Below are 26,327 nucleotides of genomic sequence, written 5' to 3' on the forward strand. Positions count from 1 at the left end.
TTTCTCACGGACTGACTGCTGGTCTAGTCTACATGTGGTCTGTAATGTATTTGTAAATTGTGTTCTGGAAACTATCTGTATTTGTTTTCTTTTTGGAGCTTTATAAATTTGTAGTATACTTATCATGTTTATATTTCCATATATTTTTTACTTTATTCTAATCTGTCATACAAACCACAACCTGGTTCTCTAGGTCACTATCAAGAGAGGAGTATAGGGTTGCCAATGCTAGATGTCTGGCTTGTCTGACTTTGGTACTTTTGAGTCCCCCGAAACAAGCATGCTGTAAATTGATATCCTTCAACTCAACCCTTGCATAGAAATGTCTTTCATGCATATCTTTTTTATTTTTTTTTCTTATCTGATGTCTTGGGTTTAGCAATGTTACTTTGGATAATTTTCCTCTTTCTTTATGGGGCAATGGATATCTATATAATTGAAGAATGACATCAATAGTATGATGTCAGTATTTTTGCCTCAGTCCTAAGTAGTCACGTACCCATGACAGCCCTGGGCTCACAGGAAGTTAGAGTTAGATGACACTAACCATCATTTAGGTCTGGGGACCAGCAATGAAGTTTGCTTTCTAGGCAGCTCCGGATATAAGGTAAGTATTGAACAAGAGACACTTTTTACATAAAAGGCTGTTTTATTTTTATTGTAAGGTGGACATTCATCTATTTTGAGAAAGTGTTGTAGCTAACAAATATTTTCTATTTTAGATGTGGAAAGCAGCAGCAGGACATTCCCTTTCCATCTCTGCAGATGATAATGATGATTGGGAGACAGATCCTGATTTTGTGGTAAGCTTAAAGGGAGTATTAAATCTGAGCTTGTATGATACACGGTACATCCTGTACTGGATTAGGAACCTTTGGTTCTAATGTATTCCTTGTAATGAATTCCTTCACATTCACCCTGTAATAATTTTAGGACAGGAAATAAATGTTGACTATACACTATTTAATCATAAAGTGGGGTTCTCTGGATTCTCACAGATTAATAGTACTGTACAACCAACAAAACAAAGTACACATTTAGTCACATATTCTTTTATGACTCTGGGTCTGTTTCTGCACATATATGTCCATATCTGCACAGGCTTTAAACTATTACACTTTCCAGGTTTGCAGTAACCTTTAGTGTACAAAAGGTAGATTTATATCCTCATATTTAGAAATATAAACTCACCTTCTTATACTCATTCTGCAATACTTAAATCTTCACTTGGCTGTTTTCCTGTTTTAGAATCTTCAATAATTTAAATTAGCTGTGAAGAATTAAGTAAATTTGTACATGTGCATAGGCGTTGATTCAAGGCAAAGCAATGGTGATGATGTACTTTGTGCTGGTGCTTAGAAGAGCTGCACCAGTTTGAAGTTTGTTTTCAGTCCTGATGTTTAGTTATAACTATAACACTGTCTCTGTTAATTAAGGATGATAGTGTTTAAAATGTAATACTAGATGAAGTTTATTTATCACTCTGTGTCTTTTTGTGTAGAATGATGTATCTGAGAAGGAACAGAGATGGGGAGCAAAAACCGTGGAAGGATCTGGTCACCAGGAACATATCAAGTAAGTGAAGTATAAAACTGTGTTTTTTAGTGGCTCTCCCTTTTACCGAACCATTTGGCCTTAAAAGATAATTCATGAAGATGGTACACAAAAGAGAGCCATCTTGTGATTTTAGGTTTAGGTTTTGAATTTCACAAACAGGCTGTTGGCTTTGTGCAGTGTGGACTGTCATCTAAAATCCTTTTAGGTGAATTGGTTTTTTAGTCCCCATTAGGGACTTACATGTTCTTCCTGATATCTCTGTGTGGAGACAGACAGTGTGTCCTTGTGTCAGATCTGCCATAAAGATGATTGTAAGGTAATAATGAAGAACCAGATCGAGAGGTAATCCAAGGATTCACAGATGCAGGCAGGTTCTTGGGTACGGCCTCTTCTCCAGCCAGGTGTTTAGGAAGCAACAACAAATTTTAAGGTGCAAAAAAGCAGATGTTCTCTATAATACTCTGATACTCTTTAGAAAGCTTGTTCCCCTAAATTTTCAAAATCTTTTGTCAGAAATTCAAACAGTACCCACAATAATGATGCTTAAATAATTTTTTTCCAGCATCCACACGCTGAGGGAAAATGTCTCCCAAGAACACCAGTGCTTGAAAGAACAGGAATTGGAAACTGGACCTAAAGCTTCTCATGGTTATGGAGGAAAGTTTGGTGTGGAGAAAGATCGCATGGACAAGGTGAGGGCAGAGCCTCTGAACATGACACCATAGTGTTAAGTTCTAGTTCAGATGAATGATAATTGTAACTTGGTGCTTTTCTTTCATACAAGTTAATGGGATTGCAGGTTGAAAGCAACTGAGGAGGTCAGAAGCAGAGCAGGAGTCAAACTTCAGGTCAATAAACTTTAAATGATCTTAAAAGCAATTGGTATCCTAAATTGGTTATCACAACACACATATGATGCCTTTGTTATCGTTCAACTTAATGGCATCTCAAATGCACCTTTTTAGCACACAGTAATACCCTACCATTCCTTGCACTGCGCTATGTGCACTACTTACTGTGGATTGTGGTGCACTGAACAGCCCAACCAAATGAATGGGCTGCTCTAACACACGGCAATGACCAAAACATTTTTTCTGCTGAGGCTGATGGTGCCGTGATGTAATTGCAGCAACCTCTCTGGAGGCACTGGTACACAGCCATGCACTTTACACATGCTCAGTGAGTTCCCAATAATTTGGTGTCCATCATTATTTGTGGAAGACTATCCTTGCTGCTTAGACACAGGGATTGGTGCATGCTCAAGGTCTGAGTAGGGAAGGAAAAAGAGTGGAAGCTTGCTACAAAGCAACTTTTATTGCCCACAGGAAACAAGATGACCTAGCGAGTGAAACACACTGCATGCTTCATAGATTACTCTTCTACCGTCTGGAGACCTGTGTGCTTACTCTACAGGGGTTTCATGGAGCATAGGTTAGGAAAGGCAGAAAGCCCTGGGCACAGTTGCAGTGTTAGCATCTACAGTTAGACAATAGCTTTAAGTGCAAAAGCAAAACTAAAGTTTACCTTTTCAACATTTATAAGTTGAATTTTTCTGTGCACAAGTCTTCATAGGATAACAAGCAGGACAGGTATTTGGCTCCTATACTGGAGTATGTATAAGAATACCATTTCTTTTTTTCCTTTTTTCATGAATTTCATGCAGATACAGATGAAAAAACAACAATGGCGCAATAATTAAACCTGGTTCAATAAAAGGTCCTTATTTGAAGATGCAGTACAGTGCATTCTTAATGTGTGGCATCTAATTCCTGTTAAGCGAGTGCCATCGATATGCATGCAGGCTTTTAACTGCTGAATTTAGGCCTTGAAGGCGTTAGAGAGTTCATTGTATCTCGGCTTGGTTTGCCAGCTGTGTGACTGATGATTCGTGGAGGCCGGTTTTCTGTGCTGCCATCAAGCCAGGAAACAGCCACCAAACTAGAGGTTGTCTTAATAAAGGTACTGTACTCAGCCTAGTGGATTTGCAGCGTAGCTTGCCTCATGCTGAGTCAGATGAGTGCTGCTCCATTTAGGAAATAGGAAGTGGTTTGTGGAATAATCTCTAATTCCAGGCCGAGTCTGGCAGGCATTAAAAAGACTTTCCTGTCATGTTATGCCAAGTTTCTGTCACATGACCTAAGATGCAGCTAACACGATCTAGGATAACTGCTTTTATAAGTGTTGAGAAGAATACGCTTCCTCTCTGTAGCAACAAAATAACTGCTGCTTCATATATTTTAAAAAATATTTATATGTTTGCCACAACTTGCACTATTTTCACTACATATGTTTCCACTTGCAATTATATTCTTGATTTTCCAGCACATGAACGTCTGTGTTGGAATCCTGCTTTTGCCGCCACTCCAGAACTACAGCCTGATCACTATTTTGGAAAGCAATTTTACATGCACACATTTTCATTAATGAGATCACCAACACAGATTTTTCCCTGGGCTTAAGCTACCTTTCCAAATATTTTGACATTAAAACATTTCTAGCATGTATGCATTTAATCTGTATATTTAGTGGTTTGTCTATTGTCTGCCTTCAAAGTGAGTTTGTTTATATAATATGAAGAAAATTATTTATTTTAATTTTTTTTTGTAGTCGGCGGTCGGACATGAATACCAGGCAAAGCTTTCCAAGCATTGTTCACAGTCAGATTCAGCGAAGGGTTTTGGTGGAAAGTTTGGTGTCCAGACAGACAGAGTGGATAAGGTAATCCTCTATTATTTTTTATAATGCTGAGAAATGTAAGGCTCAAAATGTAAAATATTGTGAAGTGACAGGGTAGGTATAAAACTCCTGTTCTCTTACAATAATTACTGTGCTTTGTGACTCCTCTAAATCCATTTCCTCTCACTTCCTCTCTAAATCTCTCCAGTGGAAACACAGAAGGTAGAGAATCTCAGTCTAGTTATTTCTGTCTGGGTATTTCATTTCAATGGACTACCACTACCCCCAACTCTTGTGTAAATGTCATAGGAAGGAAAGTAAAATCTCCCCAGCTGGAGAGTACAAAAACATGTCCTATTAATATGAATAGGTGTTTTTTGGACGTTTCAGGGCATTTAAGAGGCACTTTCTACTATCCTAACTCTTCTTTGCCACATTTCTTGGTTGAAAACATCTTAAAAATGTTAAATAACGCATACTAAAGCTGTATAGGCATTTATAAGTTGTTTTCCTTTACCTTGTTCATATACATTCCCTGATGTTAACTGCTGAATATATACTACTATTATTATTATTATTATTATTAATAATAATATTATTAATAGTTTAAATTCTTTCTGGCTGTTACCTTGGCTTGGTAATAATTCTCGCAAACAGAGTTCTGACTGGGGGGCATCATTCCACCCTTTTTCTGTTATCAAGAAGCTAATCATAATATACCTGTCAAGTTTTTATTATGGTTTGTGCTGTTTTTGTCCCAGCTGGGCAGGTTTGCTCCTCTATTTGTCTTGATGACCATTGCCATGATAAGCGAAAGTAATAGGGGATCTGAAATGTTCTATAGTCAACCAGACTGGGGAACTCTTCCACTGGGGACAGAGCTTTCCTTATTTTCTGTTGTGACTGTGGTACAGGAATTGTAGATAAATGTCTCCATCACATGGCAAAAAAAAAAATCCTTTTCGCTATTCCCTATGATATATACTTGCAAATAAAAAAGGAAATGTTTTTTGATCTAGGCTGCCTCTTAGCACTAATGTAAATTTGGACTCTCCAGGCAAGCCTGGGAGCCTATCAAGTATTTCTAAAAATATATTGATTTGGAAATACAAATTTTTAAAAAAGATGACTTTATACTATGATACTTTTAAGAATAAACCTTTTTAGCTTGAAGTGTAATTCATACTGCATTTTATTGTGATTTAGACAGCAGAAGAAAGGGTAGAAACCATGTCAGATTTGAGTTTGGTGAGGGATTCGTTATCACTTTCTCTCTGGTGACCATCATACTAGGATATCTTCTTACCCCATTCCATCCCCCCAAAAATTAGTTCTGATTAGTTCTGATAAAGCAACTAAAAGTAAAACTAAAGCATAAATACATGTATAGTAATTATCTTTGTTTTGTTTTACTGCCTAAAAATTTACAATGCACATCTGCCACATCACTCTGCTTCTTCTTGGCTTGACTTTTGGTTCAACTCCCTGTTAACTGGACAGAGGTAATGATGCAGCTTGAAGTAATCATGCTGTTTCATTGACCAGTGAAAAAGCCTAAAATGGACAGGGGACATCGGACGCTGGCTTGCTGAGTCAGGAAATACAGTAGGTAGCCTGCCTGAATGTGCCATGAGGTAGATAAGTGTAAATCACAAGGTTGGCTGCACAAAATTACACATTTTTTAGCAGGTAAAATATTTTTAAACTTTACCACTGGTTCTTTCTTTAAAACTTTAGTAAAAGTTTTTTTTGTATTTTTATTTAACTACTGTGCATTGAACTCTTGTGGCTTATCATCCTGTTGGTCTCTTGCAGTCTGCTTTAACCTATGAATATCAAGGGAAAACAGAAAAACATGCATCCCAGAAAGGTGAGAACCTGTGTCGCATATTACGTGTGTTTATATGTTTTGCTCCATGAATAGTCTTTTAGATGAAAAAGAAACTCCCCAAATTAGAAATTCCGATCTTGAATTTCTAACAAAAGCATTGCACAGAACACAAGGGTGTGATAACTACACTCAAGAATAAAATTCAAGGTGAAACATTTTAGATGTATAAACAATCTAATCTCTTATCCAGTATTTGGATACTGGTGTTTCGATAAACTTACCTGAATGACAATGATTGTAGTTCTGAGATTTACTTCTGAACAGAAAAAAGGAAAAGGAAACCAATAAAAGTAAGACAGTGTTGTACAAAAATGTTGTTACATGCTTAAATAAAAGACTACTCTACTGAGTTTTGAGAGAGAGTCGTGTAAACTACAAAAAAAACATTTAGTTTAAAATTTATTGCCATTAAAAAGATTATTGGCAAATATTTTCCATGCTCATTGGCAATCCTGTTTTAACCTTTTGTCTTAAAGTTTGTGAATAAAGTTCACACACTTGCCTCTTTTGTTCTCCTTTTGGTGCCCTGTTTATAAAATGGCAATCCAATTTTTTGTGATGGCAATCAGTGTTTTGATAGTCATGCCAAAATTACCAGAAATTGCTAGTCATCGGCATAATTTACTTGCACAAGCAATCACCACTTTAAGGTGGAGGTAAGCAGTCCATCAACATTCACTGCAGCTGATCATAAAATCTAGGGAAAAAAATCTCCACTGTGCCCCATTGTGCTTTACTGTCAAATGGCAAATTCTATTTGTCAATCTATAAAGTGGCAATCGGTTCATTTTATAAATAAGGCAAATGGGATAGTAAAATGCAGTAACATAAAAGACATGAAAAGTGTAAATCATTCATCTAATCACTACCTATTAAAAGGGGGGAACTAGGCAATATTTATTATGTTTACCAATTATTCCTTATGAAACCACATCCTATTTTTTCAGGAGGCAATCTTGCATATTTTTTTTGAGTTTCTTTAAGTGTAGCTATATAAATCCTTGTAAGTATATGTACACAAGGTAGTACTGCAGGGTGGAGTATAATTTAAATTCAGAATATTATCTGTGCTTCTGTGCTATAATTACTCATTTTACAGAAAGTTAGCCCTAAGGGTGATTGTATTACTGTGAAAAGTCTCTCCCCCCTCCCCCCCCCCCCCCCCCCCCCCAATTTTGTCAACTGTTGCATAACAAAACTGAATGTCTTTCAGATTACACCAGCGGCTTTGGGGGAAAATATGGAGTTCAGTCTGACCGAGTGGACAAAAGTGCCGTTGGCTTTGATTACAAGGGCAAAACAGAGAAGCATGAATCCCAGAAAGGTTTGTGTCAAAATGAGAAACGCGATTCATGACAAGTAGCCTGCAGCAAGGGTTGGCCTGCTATAACCCTGTCAAATACTGAGGGGCATCGCTCTTCCCAGCAATGAACAAAAGAACACTGAACACGAATAAGACATCACTGTTTTTTTCAACAGAGGCCAAAATAATATTTCCTGACTTGATTCATAGTATATACATTCTGCTTGCTACAGTCATGGTAACTTGCAGCCTTTTGGCCAAAGAGGACTACAAGTCCAAGCATGCTGTATTATATGTGTCTAAGAGGCACATGAAAACTAGCTAAAAAGAATGAATAGCATCTGTATGATATTCCTTCTCAGTTAAGAACCAACAAAAAAAACTATTCTGATAAGGCTGCAACCTGCGCTGTTCGTCTTCATGCAGAGGAGTGATGACAAATGTAGACAAATGTAGGTTTTCAGTTTATCCCAGGTCAGCCTTTTATTAAATAAATATAGTCCACAATTACAAAAGAAAATTGAAGATATTTGCTGCATTTTTGCAAGTGACCTTGTCATTGTACTAAACTGCTCCACACAAGGCATTTTTGCAAAAGAAGAATGTAAATATTTCTTTTCTGTTGCCAACACCAGAAGTCATCATTCTAAATCTTCTATGAATCTGCTGACATTTGTGTTGTTTCCTGTGTCACCTGTAGTTTTTACTGGCTTCTCCCACCAATGTTTTTTTGTTATGACATGAAGTTCAGCAGAAGATATCATTGAGAACTGCAGTGGACCAAATCAACATTTGCATAAGTGTTGACTTTTCTCCAGTAGACTTTGGCAGAATATTTCTTATAAATAAAGCATCATTCAGCTTGCAAAGAATGTAAGCATTTATGCTCCTCTTTTACAGGTATGCCTCCCCTGAAGTAGAATAGTGTAGTACTTCTGTTTGGAGAAAATAATATCCAGCAAACTCAAAGTACTTAAAACCTACTTTTTTCTAGGTTTAATTATAAACAATTCATGTTTTTGTAATCTGAAACTAAGAGTTTATTAATTTGACATATTTGGTTGTGTTTCTGCTTTAAAGAGTGCAAAAAATTCTTATACTGAGCTATCATTTTGCACAGATTATTCTACTGGTTTCGGTGGAAAATTCGGTGTGCAGGCAGACCGTGTGGATAAGAGTGCTGTAGGATTTGATTATCAAGGGAAGACTGAAAAGCATGAATCTCAAAAAGGTTTGTATCCCTTTGCAAGTCAATAAATTTCAGGACTACTTACATCTTTTTAATAAACTAGCATAAAACCAGTGTAAAATATACCTTGCAGCTCATTACTATAGCTTTTGGCCCTTTTCTTTTGCCTATGATCTGGTTTGTGGGTGAGGCCTCAGGATCGTCTCATGCAATTCGAGGCTCATAAACTTCCATCTATACAAAACAACCTATATACAATTTTTTTCAATGAAAGGGGATGTAATACGAATTATAATCTTATATAATGTTTTAACATATTCTACTTCAAAAGATCAATATTTTCTATCTGTAGCTTCAATCCTTAAGATGGACCTTGTTTAGGCAGCATGACAAAGCTGTCCTTGTTAGTTGTGTTCCTAAACTACCTCTATGTCACCCCAATGAAGGCTATAGGTGGCTGTACCGCACATTACACAGTCAACAGTTTCCACCAGCAGAAAATCAGTCTTGAGAAATTGTATTCTTCCCTTCCTGGAGTGAATGCATGTATACAAAAAATGACTTAAAAAAAAACGTATAAAAAAAAAAAAAAGACTGTAGCATTTTAAAAAAAAAATTCAGACAAAATTTTATTGCCTACGGTTTACATATGCTGTAAATATGCCAGTTTTAGTGCCCTCATTCTTTGCAGCTCCATGACATTCACTTACTGCTCCAGCCTTTGATAATCCTTCTGTAGAGGAACCAATGAACAGACGGAAGCCTTTGATAGATGCAATCTTCTAGATAACTAACCCTACTTGCTCTAATATAAGACCGCTCCAAAGTTTTATATTTGACTATAAAATGTTTTAAAATTTTTTTTTTAGATTATTCCAAAGGCTTTGGAGGTAAATACGGTGTCGATAAGGACAATGTAGACAAGAGTGCTGTTGGGTTTGACTACCAAGGGAAGACTGAAAAACATGAATCACAAAAAGGTTTAGTATAAGTAATATTTTTTCCCCACAGTGCTCCATCTACAGCGTTGCCCAGTCCATATCATGGCAACAAACTCGCCATTCAAGGCTGAGCATGAAACTTTAAATATGAAACAAATAGGAGATGTTTGGAAATAAGTGATTAAATTTAGCCTCCGCATAGAAAAACGAAAAAAAAAAACCTAACATAAGAAAAAATACCTTTAACCTCCCTGGGTTCTGTATTCTTTCTGTGTTTTAACATGGTGGTTTTGCATTTGTGTAGTCAGTAATGGCAGATTTATAAACATGTATTTTTTTTTTTATATATATATATCTCCCATTTTCAGTAATATGACCTACTAGCTACCCCACTGAGAAATAGGTAATTATCAACTTCATCAGACAAAATTGTAAAATCTCATGATCAGTTCAGGACCCACTATACTTATGTAGCTTTCAACACCAGCCTACCTATGTAATTATGGTATTACTGATTACCTATCTGATGGGTGACTATAGGAAAAATGGGTATTGATGTTCCAACTACTTTAATTGCTCCTCTCCCAGCCCATTTATTTCACTGTAAAACATTACCAGCATAGTGTTTGAGTCTTCCCTGTGCACTGCCCTCCTGTAATTATGTTCAGAGCTGTCAAAACTGTGAAAGGGTAATACACTTGTAGACTTCCAGAACAACAAAATAAGAAAATCTGAATCAATCATGCCAGTATCCTTTCCCTGCCATATTTCATCCCAGAGCAATAAAGTAGAAAAGGAGCTTGTGAAACAAAACATTCTGAGCAGACTTCTCTTTTTCTATAGGAGACAGTCTGTTCCCCCCTTGCAATATAACAAATTTGTCTGCCTGTTCGCAATGGTCTGTTGAGTCCTGGCATACCTGGGTGCTGGGATTAAATTAACATGAGTTAAGCATTCTGTCCTGGCCATTCAACTGGAGGACCAGGTGAAGATGTCTGTGCCAGCAATGGTGCAGGAAAAGGTAGGGTTTAGTTCAGCTGTAAACTCAAGTTGATTTGGAATTTCAACTGGTGTGCAAAAGATTAGGAGTAATTATTAAACCTTTGGATAACTAGTAATTAAAGTTCAAATCCATATTTAAAAAGAAAAAATAAATTTCATCAAAATGTAATCACATGTACAATTCTGCCGTTACTGCCTGAATGTTAGAGAAACAGACCTTTAATTCTGTTTGTCAGATGTCCTCCTCTTTGGTTGTTTGCTGACTATTCCTTCTCTTGTTTACAAACCAATCATAACATTCCTGTATGCTGCTTGGTGGCAAGGTGAAGGAAATAATTAATGACATTGGTCCTCCACATCCTCATGCTTGGTGTGCCCCTTTTTATCATGTGAACTCAATAATTTTGTTTTTGTCCTGTGGAAGAAACTCTGGAATAAACAAAGTTTCTTTAATTGATCAGTGAAATGGAAATTGCCATAAGGCGTAACTTGCTGAACTTCTTACAACCACCCCTTTAGTCACTCATATTGTGGTAAAGAATATTAAAATTTTTTAATATAATTTGAACAAAAGTCTGTACTTTGGAAGACTATGGTACATAAATGTGATCTATTTCCGTTTTGTGTGGCTGCTGCAGGGCTGAATCAACTTATCTTGAGAGGCCTAAAAGCAGCATTTATTTCCACTTGTCATTCTGCCCAGCAAACACAGCTGTTCCAAGTCAGTATCATGTGCTTCTCGTATGTCTTCTCTGTAATGAAGACTAAATAAATATTACAGTGGTCCATCTAAAACAAATATGCTCATTGGCTTTTCTTTCAGGTAAGAGGTGATAAGGGGCACAGAGAAACTGAAATGGTGTCTCAGCCTATAGGTGCCTGATCTAAACTAAATGTATTTAGAGTTAGGATTGGCTTTTAAAAGCTTCTATAAGCATCTGTAAACTATTTTGCTTACCATATGGCCATTGTATTGACCAACAGACATTGCAACTGTCTGTTCAACCAAGTATAACAAAGCTAAGTTTTGGTTCATTTAGGATAAAATGAAAGTTAGAACCTCTGTCAGTTTTTATCTTCTCCAATGATACTTGTCACTGGGAATACAAGTTCATCATTTTCAGTTGTCACTGAAACAAAAATAAAGAGGTTACATCCAATGTAAAAACTTGTTCTGAAGACAGCTAAGAGCATTTCCCTTTCTTTGTCAAGATTTTTTACACCCTTCTTCTTGAGATGGAAAGTAAATGTAAATCTCCACAAAAACTGACTGGGGTTTAACTGGGGTTTTGACTTACACGTTTAGTTTTAGAATCATAGGGAACAAGCTTGTGTCAATATAGCTAACCGTCATGTCTCATTTTAAACAATTTCCAGTTATCTGTGCTTTAGGAAGTACACTGGAATATCAGATCTTTAAAAAAGTGCAATTTCCATTTCAACATGGTCACCCCCAAACTGTTACCTTTCTAATATGATGTACTAAACAGCTGAACACATCGGAAACTCATAACCTGTCAAATGTGCATGGGGTGCCTCTCATTTCTGTTTAATGGCTCGTGGATTTCTGTGTGTGTAGACTATGTGAAAGGGTTTGGAGGAAAATTTGGTGTGCAGACAGACAGACAAGACAAGTGTGCACTTGGCTGGGATCACCAAGAGAAACTGCAACTACATGAATCCCAAAAAGGTATTCTGTAATGTCCAACCATTCTGTGTTTTTTTCTGTCCTTGCCCATTTCATGTCCATGGTCTTTTCTACCCTGTATTCTGTGTTAAGCATTCCACATTAACAAACCTTGGTAATTCTTCAAGAGTATTCCAACAGTTTGTTGACTTTTACAGGCTCTTCTGCAATCTTTGCTAAGTAGACGTGCATCAGGAAAAACATTTCTGTAAATAAAATACACAATGAATATTTGTAAATCGGGTTCAAATATCTTTGAGTGCAACTGTTGATGATAGGCTTTTGTCAAAGGCACAAATCCAAAGCATTACAAAATATTAAATTATAATTTGTTAAAGTGTTTTTTTTTTTTAAAGGTTGTCGCTAAAGTTTATTTATTAGTTTAAATGAACAATTAACAATATAATTACTTACAATAATATAACCCTACTAGCACTGTTTAAATAACAACAATAATCTTGTTTTCCACAGTGGGTATACATTTTATCACATAAGGTAGTCTTTTTGGCTAAAATATGATTGCTTAAAAAAAAAAAAGAATCTTGGATTTTAATTACGTTTTGTGTTTATTACTTTGTAAAACTAATTTGTTTTATTATGCCTGTCAAAATATTTAGCTTTATTTTGAAATGTCATTAAACCTAATTAAAAAAAACTGAGAAATGTGGGACAATTAAATATTCTAGATGTCTCCTGAAAGATGGCAAATCTTCTCCTTTCACAGTTTATGCCCAATTTTTGTCCAATAAATGTTTTATTTATTTAATATAATTCCTTCCTGCCCTCATTATTATTAGTAAGTTAACATTCCTGCAGAAGACTTCTTCCAAACATTTCCTTGTCATTAGGAGTTGAAAGGTGCAGAGGGGAGAAGGGTTCAGGTAAACCTTTCATATATCTTAAAATGCTAGGTGACTTCTGTATTGACCCAATACCGTAACTGTTTTGAGTCATTAAAAAAGCCCTTCAGAAGGTTTTTTTTTCAGGAGGAGGGGGACAAAGCTGCAGATTTACCCTCCAAGTACTCTTAGGGGCCATTTTAAACCGTAGTAAATCTGACGTTTACCCAACATTCTTTTGTGAAGAATTACCTCCATTTAAAACACATGGACCTAGAAGATTCTCAAGCAGAAAAGGTTTGATGAAGTTTTCACTGATTTTATAATTCATCCACAAAGGTTCTGAAAAAACAGCAAACCTAGCAAGCCCTTTAGATCTATCTAAAATGGGTGATTTACCTGCCTTTACTTGTGGTAGCACTGGGTTGTCCTTTTGCCATCCTTAGGGCTTCTGATCAATTTTTAAACTCGTTCCTCCTTTTTATTATAGCCCACTTAAAAATGTATGAAAGCCGGTACTACACCTATAATGTAACAGCTAGTAAGACTTCATTGTGCGGTTTTAAATAGAAGCTAATTTGATCTTTCGTGAAATCTTACTATTTTTTTTACTTTTTAACTCACTTTTTGTCAATATGCTTCTAGATTACTCCAAGGGATTCGGTGGAAAATATGGTGTACAAAAGGATCGGATGGACAAGGTAGCAATTACAGAAAAAAAATATTTGTGCTTTTGATCTGTTTTTGAAAAAATCAATTACTTATGCATATAATATTATTATTAATGTTATTAATAAACAGGATTTATATAGCGCCAACATATTACACAGCGCTGTACTATAAATAGGGGTTGCAAATGACAGACAGATACAGATAGTGACACCGGAGGAGGAGAGGACCTTGCCCAGAAGAGCTTACAATCTAGGATATTCAGTTTTACTATAAACCTTTATTTACATCATTCAAACTTTTCATGTGTATTCGACACAATTTAGACAATGGTTAGTACAGTGGGGTTTTTTTTTTTTTCTTTTTCCCTAATGTAAGTAAATTTAACCAAAACTTGCTTTCTAATACATGTTTATGTAATGAAGAGAATTTCCATCCATGACAAAGGAAGTTTTACATTTTGCAGGCGGCTGCTTCCTTTGAAGATGTGGAGAAAGTACAACCAAGTTACCAAAGAACTCGACCAGTGGAAGTCGGTATGTGATATTGATTAGGTAGAAATTGAATGTATATAATAGTGTAAGTAAGTTTAAAATTAATAAAATATTTTACCATGTATTTGTTCCAATGGTACCTTCATTTGCCTCTCTATTGTACATTGTTGACATTATAGGAGGTACTTGTCATCAGAGAGGGACTCCATATACGCAAAAAAACATGCGTTAACCAAGATAGTGAAATAAAAGAAAAATAAAGAATAAAGTTTATTCACTCTTTAGAGAATAAGTGTACTTTCAGTGTAATGTACACATTTCCTACCACTTTTACACACAAAAAGTCACTTTAAGTTGTGCCATTCATTAGATATTTATTAGACATTCTAACACTGCCCACTGTGCCCCAATCTCTGATCATCCAAGCAGCATTTTTCTACTACACCAAGTACTTCAGTGCGAGATCTGCTTGTGACACAAAGTCCCATAGAGAGCAAAGGAAGTTGGTTCTTCAATTGAGTCTGGTGCAATGCCAAGTGGCACACAGCTTAAAGCGTCACAGCCAGGGAAGCAGTGGACATTGGCAATTATATCTAAAAAATGGCACATCCCAAAGTATCATTGAATCCTCTTTTGTACAGTGGGTCGGTGGTAATAGATATGTGTTCTTTTTTTAAAAATCCACCTATTCAGATGTAACATTGATAGACTGAGTTTTGTTGATATAGTAGATATAATAGGACTGTTTCACCTCCATACAATAACTAAATTGGTATGTCTCATTTATTAAAAAAAAGGAAGACAGAGTTTGGTGCTTGGCATTAGTTCCATTTTAAACATTACCCAAGAAGATCTTGTGCAAAAAATAGTTGTTCATATGATTATAATAATCAAAAAATAATGTGATACTAACATAACCAACAGTTCTGTATGCCTAAGTGTGTTGTTCCTAGGATTTCAGACTGTAAAGGTATTGCCATGGACATTGCAGGGTGTAATTTCCTGTTAGGTGACACATTTGCACATATGGTGTTAGAGAGGGGTTTTAAATAACTAAAGATTTTGCACTGGTAAATGTGTTGCATCATTTCTTATGTTGCAAGGAGCTTACTTGCTAGAGTACTTTTCAAGGTACCGCTTGAATATATTTAACATTTCTAGATTTCCTATAAAATGGCAAATTGTATTTGTCAATCCTAGTCCAGATACCTTAAACATTATTGGCCAAAAAAGGTTTACAGAAATCTTATATTTGCATTACAGAGGGAAATAAAGCCAGCAACATCCGAGCAAACTTTGAGAATCTTGCAAAAGAAAAAGAGCAAGAGGACCGAAAAAAAGCAGAGATTGAGAGGGCCCAGAGAATGGCACAGGAGAAGCAGGAACAAGAACAAGCACGCAGAAAACTTGAGGTTTGTGCAGAAAAATATAATTACATCTATATTTACATTGTTCCATTTATCTGCAGTTCAAAAGGATGAACTTTGATCTGTATGTTGTCTATTAAAGCAACCTAACAAGTACATTTTGTTTTTTAAATAATCTTTCTTCCTATTTATTCCCTTATCAAGAGTACCCTAATCAGTTCAGATTAACTTCTCTTTACCCTTTCCCATTGGCTATTGCTTTCCTGCTAACTTTGTCCTGGTTTCTAACCATTTGTATGCATATTTCTTTTTATTTTCATTTGTAATTTAAAAAGGGTCACAATAAAAAAAAAAAAAAAAAAAAAAAATATATAAATATATATATATATATATATATATATATATATATATATATATATTTATCAGTTTGTCCCGGGCTCATTAGCCAAAATTTGTCCTGTGATTTCACTTATAGATAACTGATCTTCTACCACATATCTTGGAGATTACCTATGCCTTTTGTACCATAAAATGAGATGTAGGGCCTGGTACTTTGAGTTTTACAAGTCTTCTGTGGAAAACTACAATTAATGCAATACAACATATCCGTCTCTGATAAACACTAAAGTATATTGAGCTAAAAAAAAAATACTTTTGCATACGGGCAATCGATGACCATCTAATTGCAGATTAAAAATACCCACTTCTCCTGTTGATTGGTTAGCTTGTTTTAATTTTCCTCCTTTTTTATATTCAGGAGCAAGAAAAAGCAAGACCTGCCTCTCCTCCAGCATCTCCCAGAACCAGAGAAGTGGTTGAAGAGGCTGAAGAGGCCCCATCAAGTCCAGTATATGAGGTGAGAATCTAATAATCTAATGTGAGTTATGTGCATATGTATTGGCTTCAGTAAATGGGAATCTCGGGGCACCAGAGAATTGTATATGCATAGAATACCTGTTACATTTGTAGAATATCAATGGATAGTATCATCCTGAACCATGTCTAAGAAAGTGACATGTAACACTGTGTTGTTTTAATTTTTTCTGTATTACTGAAACTGTTATACTAACATAGAGTTGTTTTATTGTTAATCCTTCTCATAAGTGTGGGCATTTTTAAGTTGACAAGAGAGAGAGGGGATATCAGTAACCTGGCAACAGGTAGTAAAGCCTAGCAAAGGTTCAAACCCTTCCATTTCCATATTCAGAGATATTGTGGTTTTATGATTGATATTAACACAGTAATTTTTTTTCTCTAATACAGGAAGCTGTATCACCACACGTAGAACAGCCAAGAGCTAGAGCTGAGCCAGAACCGGTATACGCTCCAGAATCTGAATACCAAGAAGCCGAAAGCCATAAAGAGGAACCTGAATCTGAAGCAGTTTATGATTCAGCAGATTATCAAGATGGTAAATATGGTGCCCAGTGTTGCACTAGAATATGTCTTGTGTGAAGATGTTGACCTTGTTTATAAAGCCTATCTTCAGGTTACCTGTCAAGGAAAACACAGCATGTTTTGGTTTTGCTTTGCTTCATATTTAGAACACACAAGGCAAACGGACACGGGCCACAATCTGTGTTGAAAAAGAAGCAACGCCAAAGCAAATGTGAAGACTCCCTCATTGTTTTCAATAAAAACAAAACAAAATTGTGTTTGACTTTCAGAGGCTTCAAAAAAATATGCATTTGAAGCTGAGTGGAGTTTAACCCTAAGTGTGAATAATAAACAAAATATTGCAGTAATGTAATACAATACAATACCATGTAGTTTTCCATACAGTAATATGATTTATAAAACCTAAAGCAATATCCATTATTAGTATTATGAATATAGAAAGACAATTTTAGCTTTAGAAATTTTATATATAATTTACTATACCAAGTTAAATGATTGTGAGTGTTTACCTAATTGATAGTATTTATATTTGTCTGAATATGTTTATTCTTGTTGTGACATCTTTGTAATGTACTCTATTCTCTTTTTTTTTTAGTGGAGAACACATATGCAGAGTATGACAGTGACCTAGGAATTACAGCTATTGCTTTGTATGATTATCAAGCAGGTAGGTTAAAGTACATCTATAAGCTTCTGTTTGACAGCCTTAAGGTTAAAATCCAGTTACTCTGATACAGTAGCTTTATGGTGTAAACACAAAATTTAATTTACTTTCTGTGACTGAACCAAATCCTCCTCCTTTTGTATCTCAACTACCTGTCCCGAATACTAGAGGGGAGGACTAGCTGTAGCCAAGTAATGATTGACAAGCTAAAGGCAATCAGTGGCTATGCTTTTCAAATGCAGATGGCATCCCAAAAATGTGGCATTAAAAAATTGTCGATCACACAAAAAAAATTTTACTTTATAATTAGTATCTAAAATAAAATTACTTGTTTTTTTAGTTACGTTTTGTTGGCATCTTCCAGTTTTAAAAGCCTATATATCTTTGTGTTTTTGAGAATTAATTTTGTGCACTTACAAGATAATTTGCACTGAATATTGGCTATAACCTTGCCTTAATCGGCTATAATCTTTACCAGCAGTAAAGCCTAAAATCAGTACTGCACTACATGTTTAAGGTCTCTGTATTTTATTTGTCCTAGTTAGTTTACAGTATGTATCCTGGAAGGATACTATTGTGCACACCTTGCAATAATAGGCCCCATACCACAGTGCTGCTTTTAAATACAGATGATACATTATTTGGTTAAAGTTGGTGTCTTGATGATTAATAGAAGCATTTGATGTAACCTTTGAGTCTTTCCCACAAAATTCTACCTTTTTTTTTTTTGCTGTTTTGCCATATTGTACAAGAATGTGGAAGCATACACATCTTGAAGGCCTTTGTGTATTCTGTAGACCTTCCATTTTATCCTGGCTCCTATAAACCTGGAGTCCTGTACCTGTATACACCACCTTCAGCTAAGACATCAAGGCTTTGGCTTGCCCCGTTGTAATATTCAATGTGTCTGTTCATCTTATTGTGAGGTGTCCACAAGTACACTGACCTGTCATAAAAGTTAAAGCAGTGTCAATTTGCAATTTGTGTTGATTGCTTAAAATGGATATTTTGCATAGAACAAAATCTTCTGTTTTTGTCCCTGCAAAGCTCATCACCTCCCTTCGCTTTAATGCAGGTAGGTTAAATTTTAAAAAATATTTAGTTACCTGTCCTCTGGCTTCTGTGGTACAAGGAAGTAACAGGATCATGCTCAGATGAGAACCTAAGAACTCTAAATATCACAAAAAGATGCTACAGTACTTGAAGTTTCTTCTCAATAAAAGTTGGAGAACTGTATATTCCTCAAATCTTGCTGGAAAATAGATGATATCTCGTTTTATTGGCTGCTCAAATAGAAGGCAGGGAAAAGTGTTTTTAAAAAGCAGCAGGGGCAAACATTCATTTTAGGTGCAATCAGTGATAAGAAGCTGTCAGAATACATTGACCCCCTTAGCATTCTAATTCTCTCCATATTTCCATGCAAAAAGCATAACATTTTTTTGCATGGAAATTTATTTTACATTGTAGGCTATATATAATTCTTAGGCATAATTCACCGAAATATGTCCAATAATTATTACATTTAATATTAAACCTTAAATAAAAAAAAAACACAAAAATCTTTAAATATATATATATATATATATATATATATAAAGATTTCTTTGTATTGGACTCAGTACAGCTATTTTGTATTGATTTCAATACAAAATTTTTTGAATTTCCCACCGCTCCTCCCGCCCGCACGGACGCATGCACTAACCTCACCGGGAAACCCCGGAGAACATCTCTGCATTCGCCGGCTGAAAATCGAAGAGGAAGGACGTGTCCCCAGGATCTGCAGGACGACGGGGGATGCCAACAGAGCAAAGGAAGTGGGTTTTTTAAGTTTAAAGCGACCCCGAGTGTGACTCGGGATTCCTTCTTTTTGCATGGTAAATCCACCCCGAGTCACACTCGGTAATACCGCTAGTAGGGTTAAAACCATTTTACTGACTTTGTTGAAATAATTTTATATCTGTCAGTAGTGAAACCTTTTTTACTTTTTTCTCTCCCAGCTGGTGATGATGAGATCTCCTTCGATCCAGATGATATAATCACGAACATTGAGATGATTGATGAGGGATGGTGGAGAGGGCTGTGCAAGGAACGTTATGGGCTCTTCCCAGCTAATTATGTGGAACTGCGGCAGTAAGACATCCATCATCTGTCGTCCCTATGAGAGGATCCTGCATTGTAGCCTCTCCGCTCAGCAGCGTTTCAGCAAGACGCTGTTTTGCACGCTCCTCTCTACAATGAATTTCGCCATAATTGCCCAAGCTGGATTCTTACACTACAAATCATGATATCTATTTTTTTTTCTTTCCTTTTAGCGAGGGAGCAGTGTTTTGCAGATTATAATTTTTTTTTTCTAGTAACTTTTTATCAGGCTTTTAAACGCAGCTAACTGCTGCAAGCTGGCAAATGCATTTTAAAGGCTGTTAACCCCTTTATTGCCAGGTGTGCCTTTACTTTGTGAGACCTTTGACCAGAGCTGATTAACGAGCAGGCAGTCTTTTGCTGTTGAGTGGTTTCACAACTGGCAGCTGGGTTACAATGAATTGGCCTATAAATAACAGCAGGCACAATTCATATCTATTTTTTATTACTAAATACATGTACTTTATTATAATTCAATCTATCTAGTTTCTTGCATTCTAGGAGATGATAATATAAAAATGATATAGGGAAGTAACATTGTAAATACTGCATGGATGGATTTGTGGTACACTTTGGACATAAAGCCCGACTCCCATCTCTTTTGGGTAGTTAGAAGCAACTAGAACGTCTCACTCTAAATGCTATATCCTTAATAAGAATGGTTTTCTGTAAGGTTTTAAACTCTGCGTGTCTCCGCAGAAAAGATGCATCTAGTTTTCCTGTCCTTTATTACCCATCACCTGGAACATAAGGTAGAGAGGGATGGACAAAAAATCCTAAAAGAGCTTCTAAACTGTTTTTTTATTAAACATGTTCCATGTGTTCTCTAAAGCCATCTATGCATATAAAAATAACATTTGCAATGCACTGCAGTCTCTGATCTTTCACACAGTTAAAAAAAAAATGTGACCCAGCAAGATGTCATGTTATGTGCTCCACCATCTGCAACTGCCTGTGACCAGCCTATAGATGGCATTGCTTTTCTGAGCTTGTTTACAAGAGCTCTACCAGTAGAGTGATCGATTTTTAACTTTTGTTTTCTTTGCTTCCTAAGTGACCAACTTCTGTTTGAAAAGAATTTAAGTCTTGAGAATGCCACATTTAATTGCTCTGTCCACTAAGACGGACACTTTGCACCAACAAGAGGCCGTTGGCATCGGTCTGTAATGTCCACTGTGAACCTCCCTATATTGATGCAGTTCTAACTGTGGCTTCTTCTTTGCTGCTCTTTTTATTTACATATAGTTCAGTCCATTTCCCCCCAGTATTACCAAAAAGGCAAACCATAGAACCGTTCATTAAAACTCTGAGCCTGTTGCTGTATTTGTTTCTTTTACAAAGATACTTGTTTTAAATAAATATCTCATCTATTCTATCCCCCGGGATGCTGTGCTCTACCTCCTGTTACAGTGTCAAGACTGTATATGATCGGAGTATCCGAGAAGCAAAGTGTGTAGTAACCCCTGCTCCAAAGTTACATTTACTTTTTGTTGGCTTTACTACAGCTAACTGCTAAATTTTTGATAGGCTACTATGAATTACAGCACATTGTAGTGGTTTGCACTGTGAACCTAAAAAATATATAAATGCCTAAAATTTTTGTTGGCTATTTTGACAAGTCAGAATTTTATTGATTCTTTTCTATCAGTACATTGGGACATGAGGGGGATTTTTCTTTTACCCACAGATGTACATGTGCTAGTCCAGAAACACCTATGGGTTTTATTGTTTTTAAGAGCTCTAAAGTCTGCATTTTGTCAAGTTTGTCTTAAAATTACAGAAAAAATTCAGTTCTGAGCAGATCAGTGCAACTTCACCCCAAAAAAATTGATGGGAATTGCACAGATCCCATGAGACATATTTTTTGGGATGAAACCTTCTGAGGGTATTACAGGTGTACACGACTCACAAGTTCTCCTAGCTTTTTATCACTGCTTTCTTTACATGATTGGTTACATTAAAATTGGAGACACCTGGTGAGAATAGTCACCTATTCCACAGATGGTGGTGTTATAGCTATGTCACAGCAAAATAACCAGACAAATACCCTCTTGCCAAGTGACGCTTGTGAAGATAACCTATTTCCTGCAAGCAGCATGCCATTGACTTTGCTTTAAAAAGTGTGGGAATAATTTCTTTAAAAGCCCTAAAATGCTCCCCATGGCAGTTCAGTGTATTGTTACAGTCTAAAGGAGAGACGCATATCCCATTACTTTTATTGTTAAACCTTCCAAACTGTTACTCTCTCTCATTTTTACAGCGCTTTTGGACCAATTATTCAGAGGCTTGTGGTGATTGTGTACATGAGAAATTGAAAGACTATTCTCACTCCCCAGGGTTGGGTTGGGGAAAGTAACAGACAGGGTTGAGTTTTTAAAGTCTTTTTTTTTTTTTTATCTAGTTTTGCATACAACACTTCATTAATGATCTATGATTTTGTAAATGAAGCTTCAATAAAGTTGTTTTTTTTTTTTCAACCATCTGAAATCTGACCTTCAGTGAAGTTCCTTCTGTGTTACTAATCCAGTTACTAAAATTTGATTTTGTTCTATATAATAGAGATGATCACGGCTCAGTTAGCAATCGGTGCCATTGAGCAGGCTTTTTTTTTATTTTTTGTGAAAGCTTGTTGTTGTCTGTTCTTGGTATAGCATCACTTTTATGGCAATATTGATATCTTTTCTTCAAAGTAGGGGATGGGGTCAGGTAATTGTGGCTTTAAAAAAATGTTCCTTGCAGAATTGTCTTACATGGGTTGTAAAGGTAAGTGCAAGTCAGCTGCAGATTTTCAGGTTTATTCAACTATATTTACACATGCCCTGGGTGAAGAAGTACATTCCACATGCTTTCAAAGTGCGCTTTGACATAAAGTTGTGCAAATTATCAATTGAACTCCATGTAGGAGGGAAAGGGGGAAATTTTGCAGGCCCTTAATTTGTACTTAAGTTTCAATACCATCCTCTTCGTTTCTTTGCTGCCTCTTTTAGACACATTTTACATTGAGGCAGGTTGCACACTATTTAGTAAGCAAGGGGCTGCAGTCATATAAGTTACTTTAAACTTAAAACCTAGAAACATTATGTCTTTTCTACTTGGTGTCATAGTCAAGGCAAGTGGTGCATGACTATGCAGCCCTAGGGGAGCTAGGGTTGAGTAAGTGGTTGCAGCCATGCCTAGATATGGCTAAGGCATGTGTAAGGCCATACAGTGATGCACCACGTGCTGTAAATGTGGGCAAACACAGATTCATTTACCTTTCTCTAGTAAAACCATTTCATTTAAAAAAAAAAAAAAAAACTTTTTGAAAATTGATCTGTTAACAGAAACCAGTGGCTCTATAACCACCAGCTGCTTTTTAGACTTCTGCGAGAGGATCCAAATACAGATGCCATGTCACAACCAGCCTGTGTATAGTGAACTAACTTTTCCCTTAAGCCTACACGAATAGACAAACCAGGTGGTAAATAGATGACTACAAGGCACTGTCCATGACTTGTACTACCTTTCTGGTAATAAGGAACACGTATAGTTATTGGAACTTGCATTTTTATGCAGAAAATGATGTTACAGAACATAAACAGAATTCAGCATAGGAGGGCACTCTTATAGGTAAGCTATTCCAGCTTCAATTTAGACGAAATATGAATGAAGTTGACCATCCTATTTTCTTCAGAGTGTTATCAGTTAAGTAATTTGTTGCCTCATATTTACCTGATAAATGTTTGTTTGTGGTTATTCCCATCCAGTCCGGCTATAACCTGGCCAATAAAGGTCTCAAGCACTAAAGAAAAAAAAAATCAGCTTTGCCCCATTCGTTTAGTCGAAAACCTAATTAAAAGCCAAGAAACAAATGTATGATACTATCCTACTGTACTGTATAGACTTATTGTATCAACCCTATAAAAGACTACAGAACACCACCACAACTCTCTTCCTGCAAACTACAAAGCTTGTCTTTATGGAGAGAGCGTATACATATAATACATGCTAGAGAACATATAATACATGCTGGATTGCATATATATATATATATATATATATATATATATATATTTATATTTATATATAATTTTTTTTTTGCATACATATATGGGTTGTTTAACTTATCAATTGGTTTTGGCAAGTAAAACTGCCTCTGTGTATTTTAGCAGAAAAGTACTTAATCCTTCCTGCTTTATACACATTGAACCCTTATATGTCAGGGCATTAGTCCTTTTTTTTTTCTACCACATAACTATTACATTTCTTGTCCCTCAAGCAGTCAATAACTGGGCAGGGAAAGGAAAAGTAGCAGGCACTCTCTTCTCTATTAGCGATCACGTGTTTAGCACATTAAAGCATCCCTTATCCCCAAAATACTAAAAATACCATGGTTGCATGCAGTTCATCTTTTACGTTAAACGCAACATGCTTACAGCTATATATATTTTTTCTTTAAATGATCATTGACACATGTGCCTGCTTCTATAAGGCATTGATGACATAGCCAGTGCCTTACATCTGTCTCTTAAGCCGCATACACACGTGCAATTCTTGTCGTTGGAAAGGATCTTTCACGATCAATTCCAACGATAAGAACCACAAGATGCATGAACGAGTGCTGTACATACAGCACCGTTCTGCTCTATGGAGAGGGGAGGGGGGAGAGCGACGGAGCGGTACCCTGCTGCGCGCTCTCCCCCTTCCCTTGCATTAGAATCGTTCATTGTCCATGGATCCGCCAGGACGGCGGACGATGAACGACCTGGGCTGTACACACGCCAGATTCTCGCCCGGTATCTGGCCGATGTCGATTATCGGGCAAGAAAAATTTGACGTGTGTACGCAGCTTTAGGAAGTCTGACTCCAGTGCCTTTAAACTACTTCCTGGGAAGGCAACATATTCAGTCCCTTACAGGCAGCTCCTAGGAATGAAATGTCAGGAAATTTCAATACTATGCCACATCAGCACAGACACTTGCATTAAACCTGAAATGCATGACATTGGAGGGCTGCTGTATCTTTGTCCTTTCTTGTACACTGGACTAAGTTCTCAAATAACTATTACGTTTTACAAATGACTTCTGTGAGCTACAGGATTCCTCTTTCCTTTGTAATGAATATGAAGAAAAGGAAAAGATGTTTGATGTCCAAATCAGGAGAGCAGCCTACAGTGACAATGCTGAGATTATCATGCCACAGCTGGAATATATTAAATGCAGGATCACCAGCTGAAGATAAAGAAACAAATGCTGAAAAAACAAATACAATGCAGCTACCCCATCCAAGAACTTGTACTCTGCAATATATTATAATTTTGGTTTTATGTATGCTATAAGATTTATGTACATCTTTATTATTGCTCCAGCATGTTTGGTGTATGCCTGAAGAGACTGATCCAAAAACAGGCTATATATGCAAAACCACATGTTCTGTATTTGGTTCACTACACAAGGAAACCAAAAATGGTGTCTTATAAATGTGATAATCTGCAGCACTAACTAAACCATTTGCAAAAATATATGTTCACATTACTACAGTTAAGAATGCAGTCCTAAACATAAAAAGCAATTCTAACAATATCTGCTACATTAACATGTACTAGGTCACACTGGAGCGACTGATAATTGTTATACAGGTAGTCCCCAGGTTATGTACAAGATAGGGACTGTAGATTGTTCTTAAGTTGAATTTGTGTGTAAGTCAAAACATGTTCATTATTTCATTAAATGCAATTGGGACAGATGTTTGTCTTAACATATTAGGTTACATTGTGAGTTACTGTATAAAATCCCCACTGTGATTATTCACAAACAAAGCAAAAAAAATCTTTATGGAGCCTAGACATTTGGAGCAAGCTGTGCTTTGATATGCAAAAAGAAACAACTGCAGAGTTTGTCCTTGTCATTAAAGAGTTACAAGAGGCTGCAGAAAGAGCTCACCCCCCTAAGATCACCCACAACCTCAGCTGTGTTTAGCAAAAGATTTTCTCTGCAAGTCATGCAAACTGCCCCCTGCCCCTTCAAGCCTCCATATCTAGGAGGCGTCAGTATGTCGGATGTTCTTAACACAGGGACTACCTGTAGTTGATTTTCCTAAGTGTTGGGGATGCATGGAGGTGAATGGCTGCAGGATCAATAAGTAATAAGTAAGCCTGCTTCTACCAGCAGGGATGTTGGTTGCAATGGCGGACATAGCTGACAGCGGGCCCCTGTTGGCTGAGGATGGTCTGGGGCCCTCATGCAGTGGCACACTAGAGTAGTTTCATTGCTGCAGGATTTTAGGGAAGACTCCTATTCATATCCCAGCCATGGCATCTCTACCTGATCAGTTGCCATCCACTGACCACTAGGTGTCTGAAAAAAGTGGAATATATGAAGCAAGTAAAAGCTTCTGATATACCACAGGTAATTAATATTTAGGAATATGTACTCTTGCTATCTGTCACCGTGACCTGTACAGGAAGCAATGGAAAATATATGATGATAGTCATTGGAACAGAAGTAAAAGTGATCATTTCTCTCTAAGGGAC

At 36.5% G+C, this 26,327-nt stretch overlaps 1 protein-coding gene across 2 annotated transcripts; it reads left to right on the plus strand.

The window, feature by feature from the left end:
• The first annotated feature begins 667 nt into the window (after positions 1-667).
• CTTN (cortactin) lies at positions 668-22,308 on the plus strand. 2 transcript variants are annotated; one of them, XM_072422087.1, is made up of 16 exons: positions 668-803; positions 1,502-1,575; positions 2,120-2,249; positions 4,165-4,275; positions 6,049-6,103; positions 7,338-7,448; positions 8,548-8,658; positions 9,486-9,596; positions 12,139-12,249; positions 13,731-13,786; positions 14,221-14,290; positions 15,512-15,660; positions 16,373-16,471; positions 16,879-17,026; positions 17,609-17,680; positions 19,675-22,308. In XM_072422087.1, the coding sequence occupies exons 1-16, from the start codon at positions 723-725 to the stop codon at positions 19,809-19,811; spliced, it is 1,626 nt and encodes a 541-aa protein (XP_072278188.1). In that variant the 5' UTR covers positions 668-722; the 3' UTR covers positions 19,812-22,308. The 2 variants fall into 2 exon arrangements, with proteins under 2 accessions (XP_072278188.1, XP_072278189.1); XM_072422088.1 differs by lacking the exon at positions 12,139-12,249.
• The last annotated feature ends 4,019 nt before the right edge of the window (positions 22,309-26,327 follow it).

Source organism: Pyxicephalus adspersus, chromosome 9 (genome assembly GCF_032062135.1).
Source record: "Pyxicephalus adspersus chromosome 9, UCB_Pads_2.0, whole genome shotgun sequence".
NCBI lineage: Eukaryota > Metazoa > Chordata > Amphibia > Anura > Pyxicephalidae > Pyxicephalus > Pyxicephalus adspersus.

What these genes read in the sequence shown, in the direction of transcription:
- CTTN (XM_072422087.1), top strand. Translation starts at nt 723, where the DNA reads ATGTGGAAAGCAGCAGCAGGACATTCCCTTTCCATCTCTGCAGATGAT. An exon ending in AGACAGACAGAGTGGATAAG is followed by an intron (nt 4,276 to 6,048) that starts GTAATCCTCTAT and finishes GGTCTCTTGCAG; the next exon opens with TCTGCTTTAACCTATGAATA. An exon ending in CATCAAGTCCAGTATATGAG is followed by an intron (nt 16,472 to 16,878) that starts GTGAGAATCTAA and finishes TCTCTAATACAG; the next exon opens with GAAGCTGTATCACCACACGT.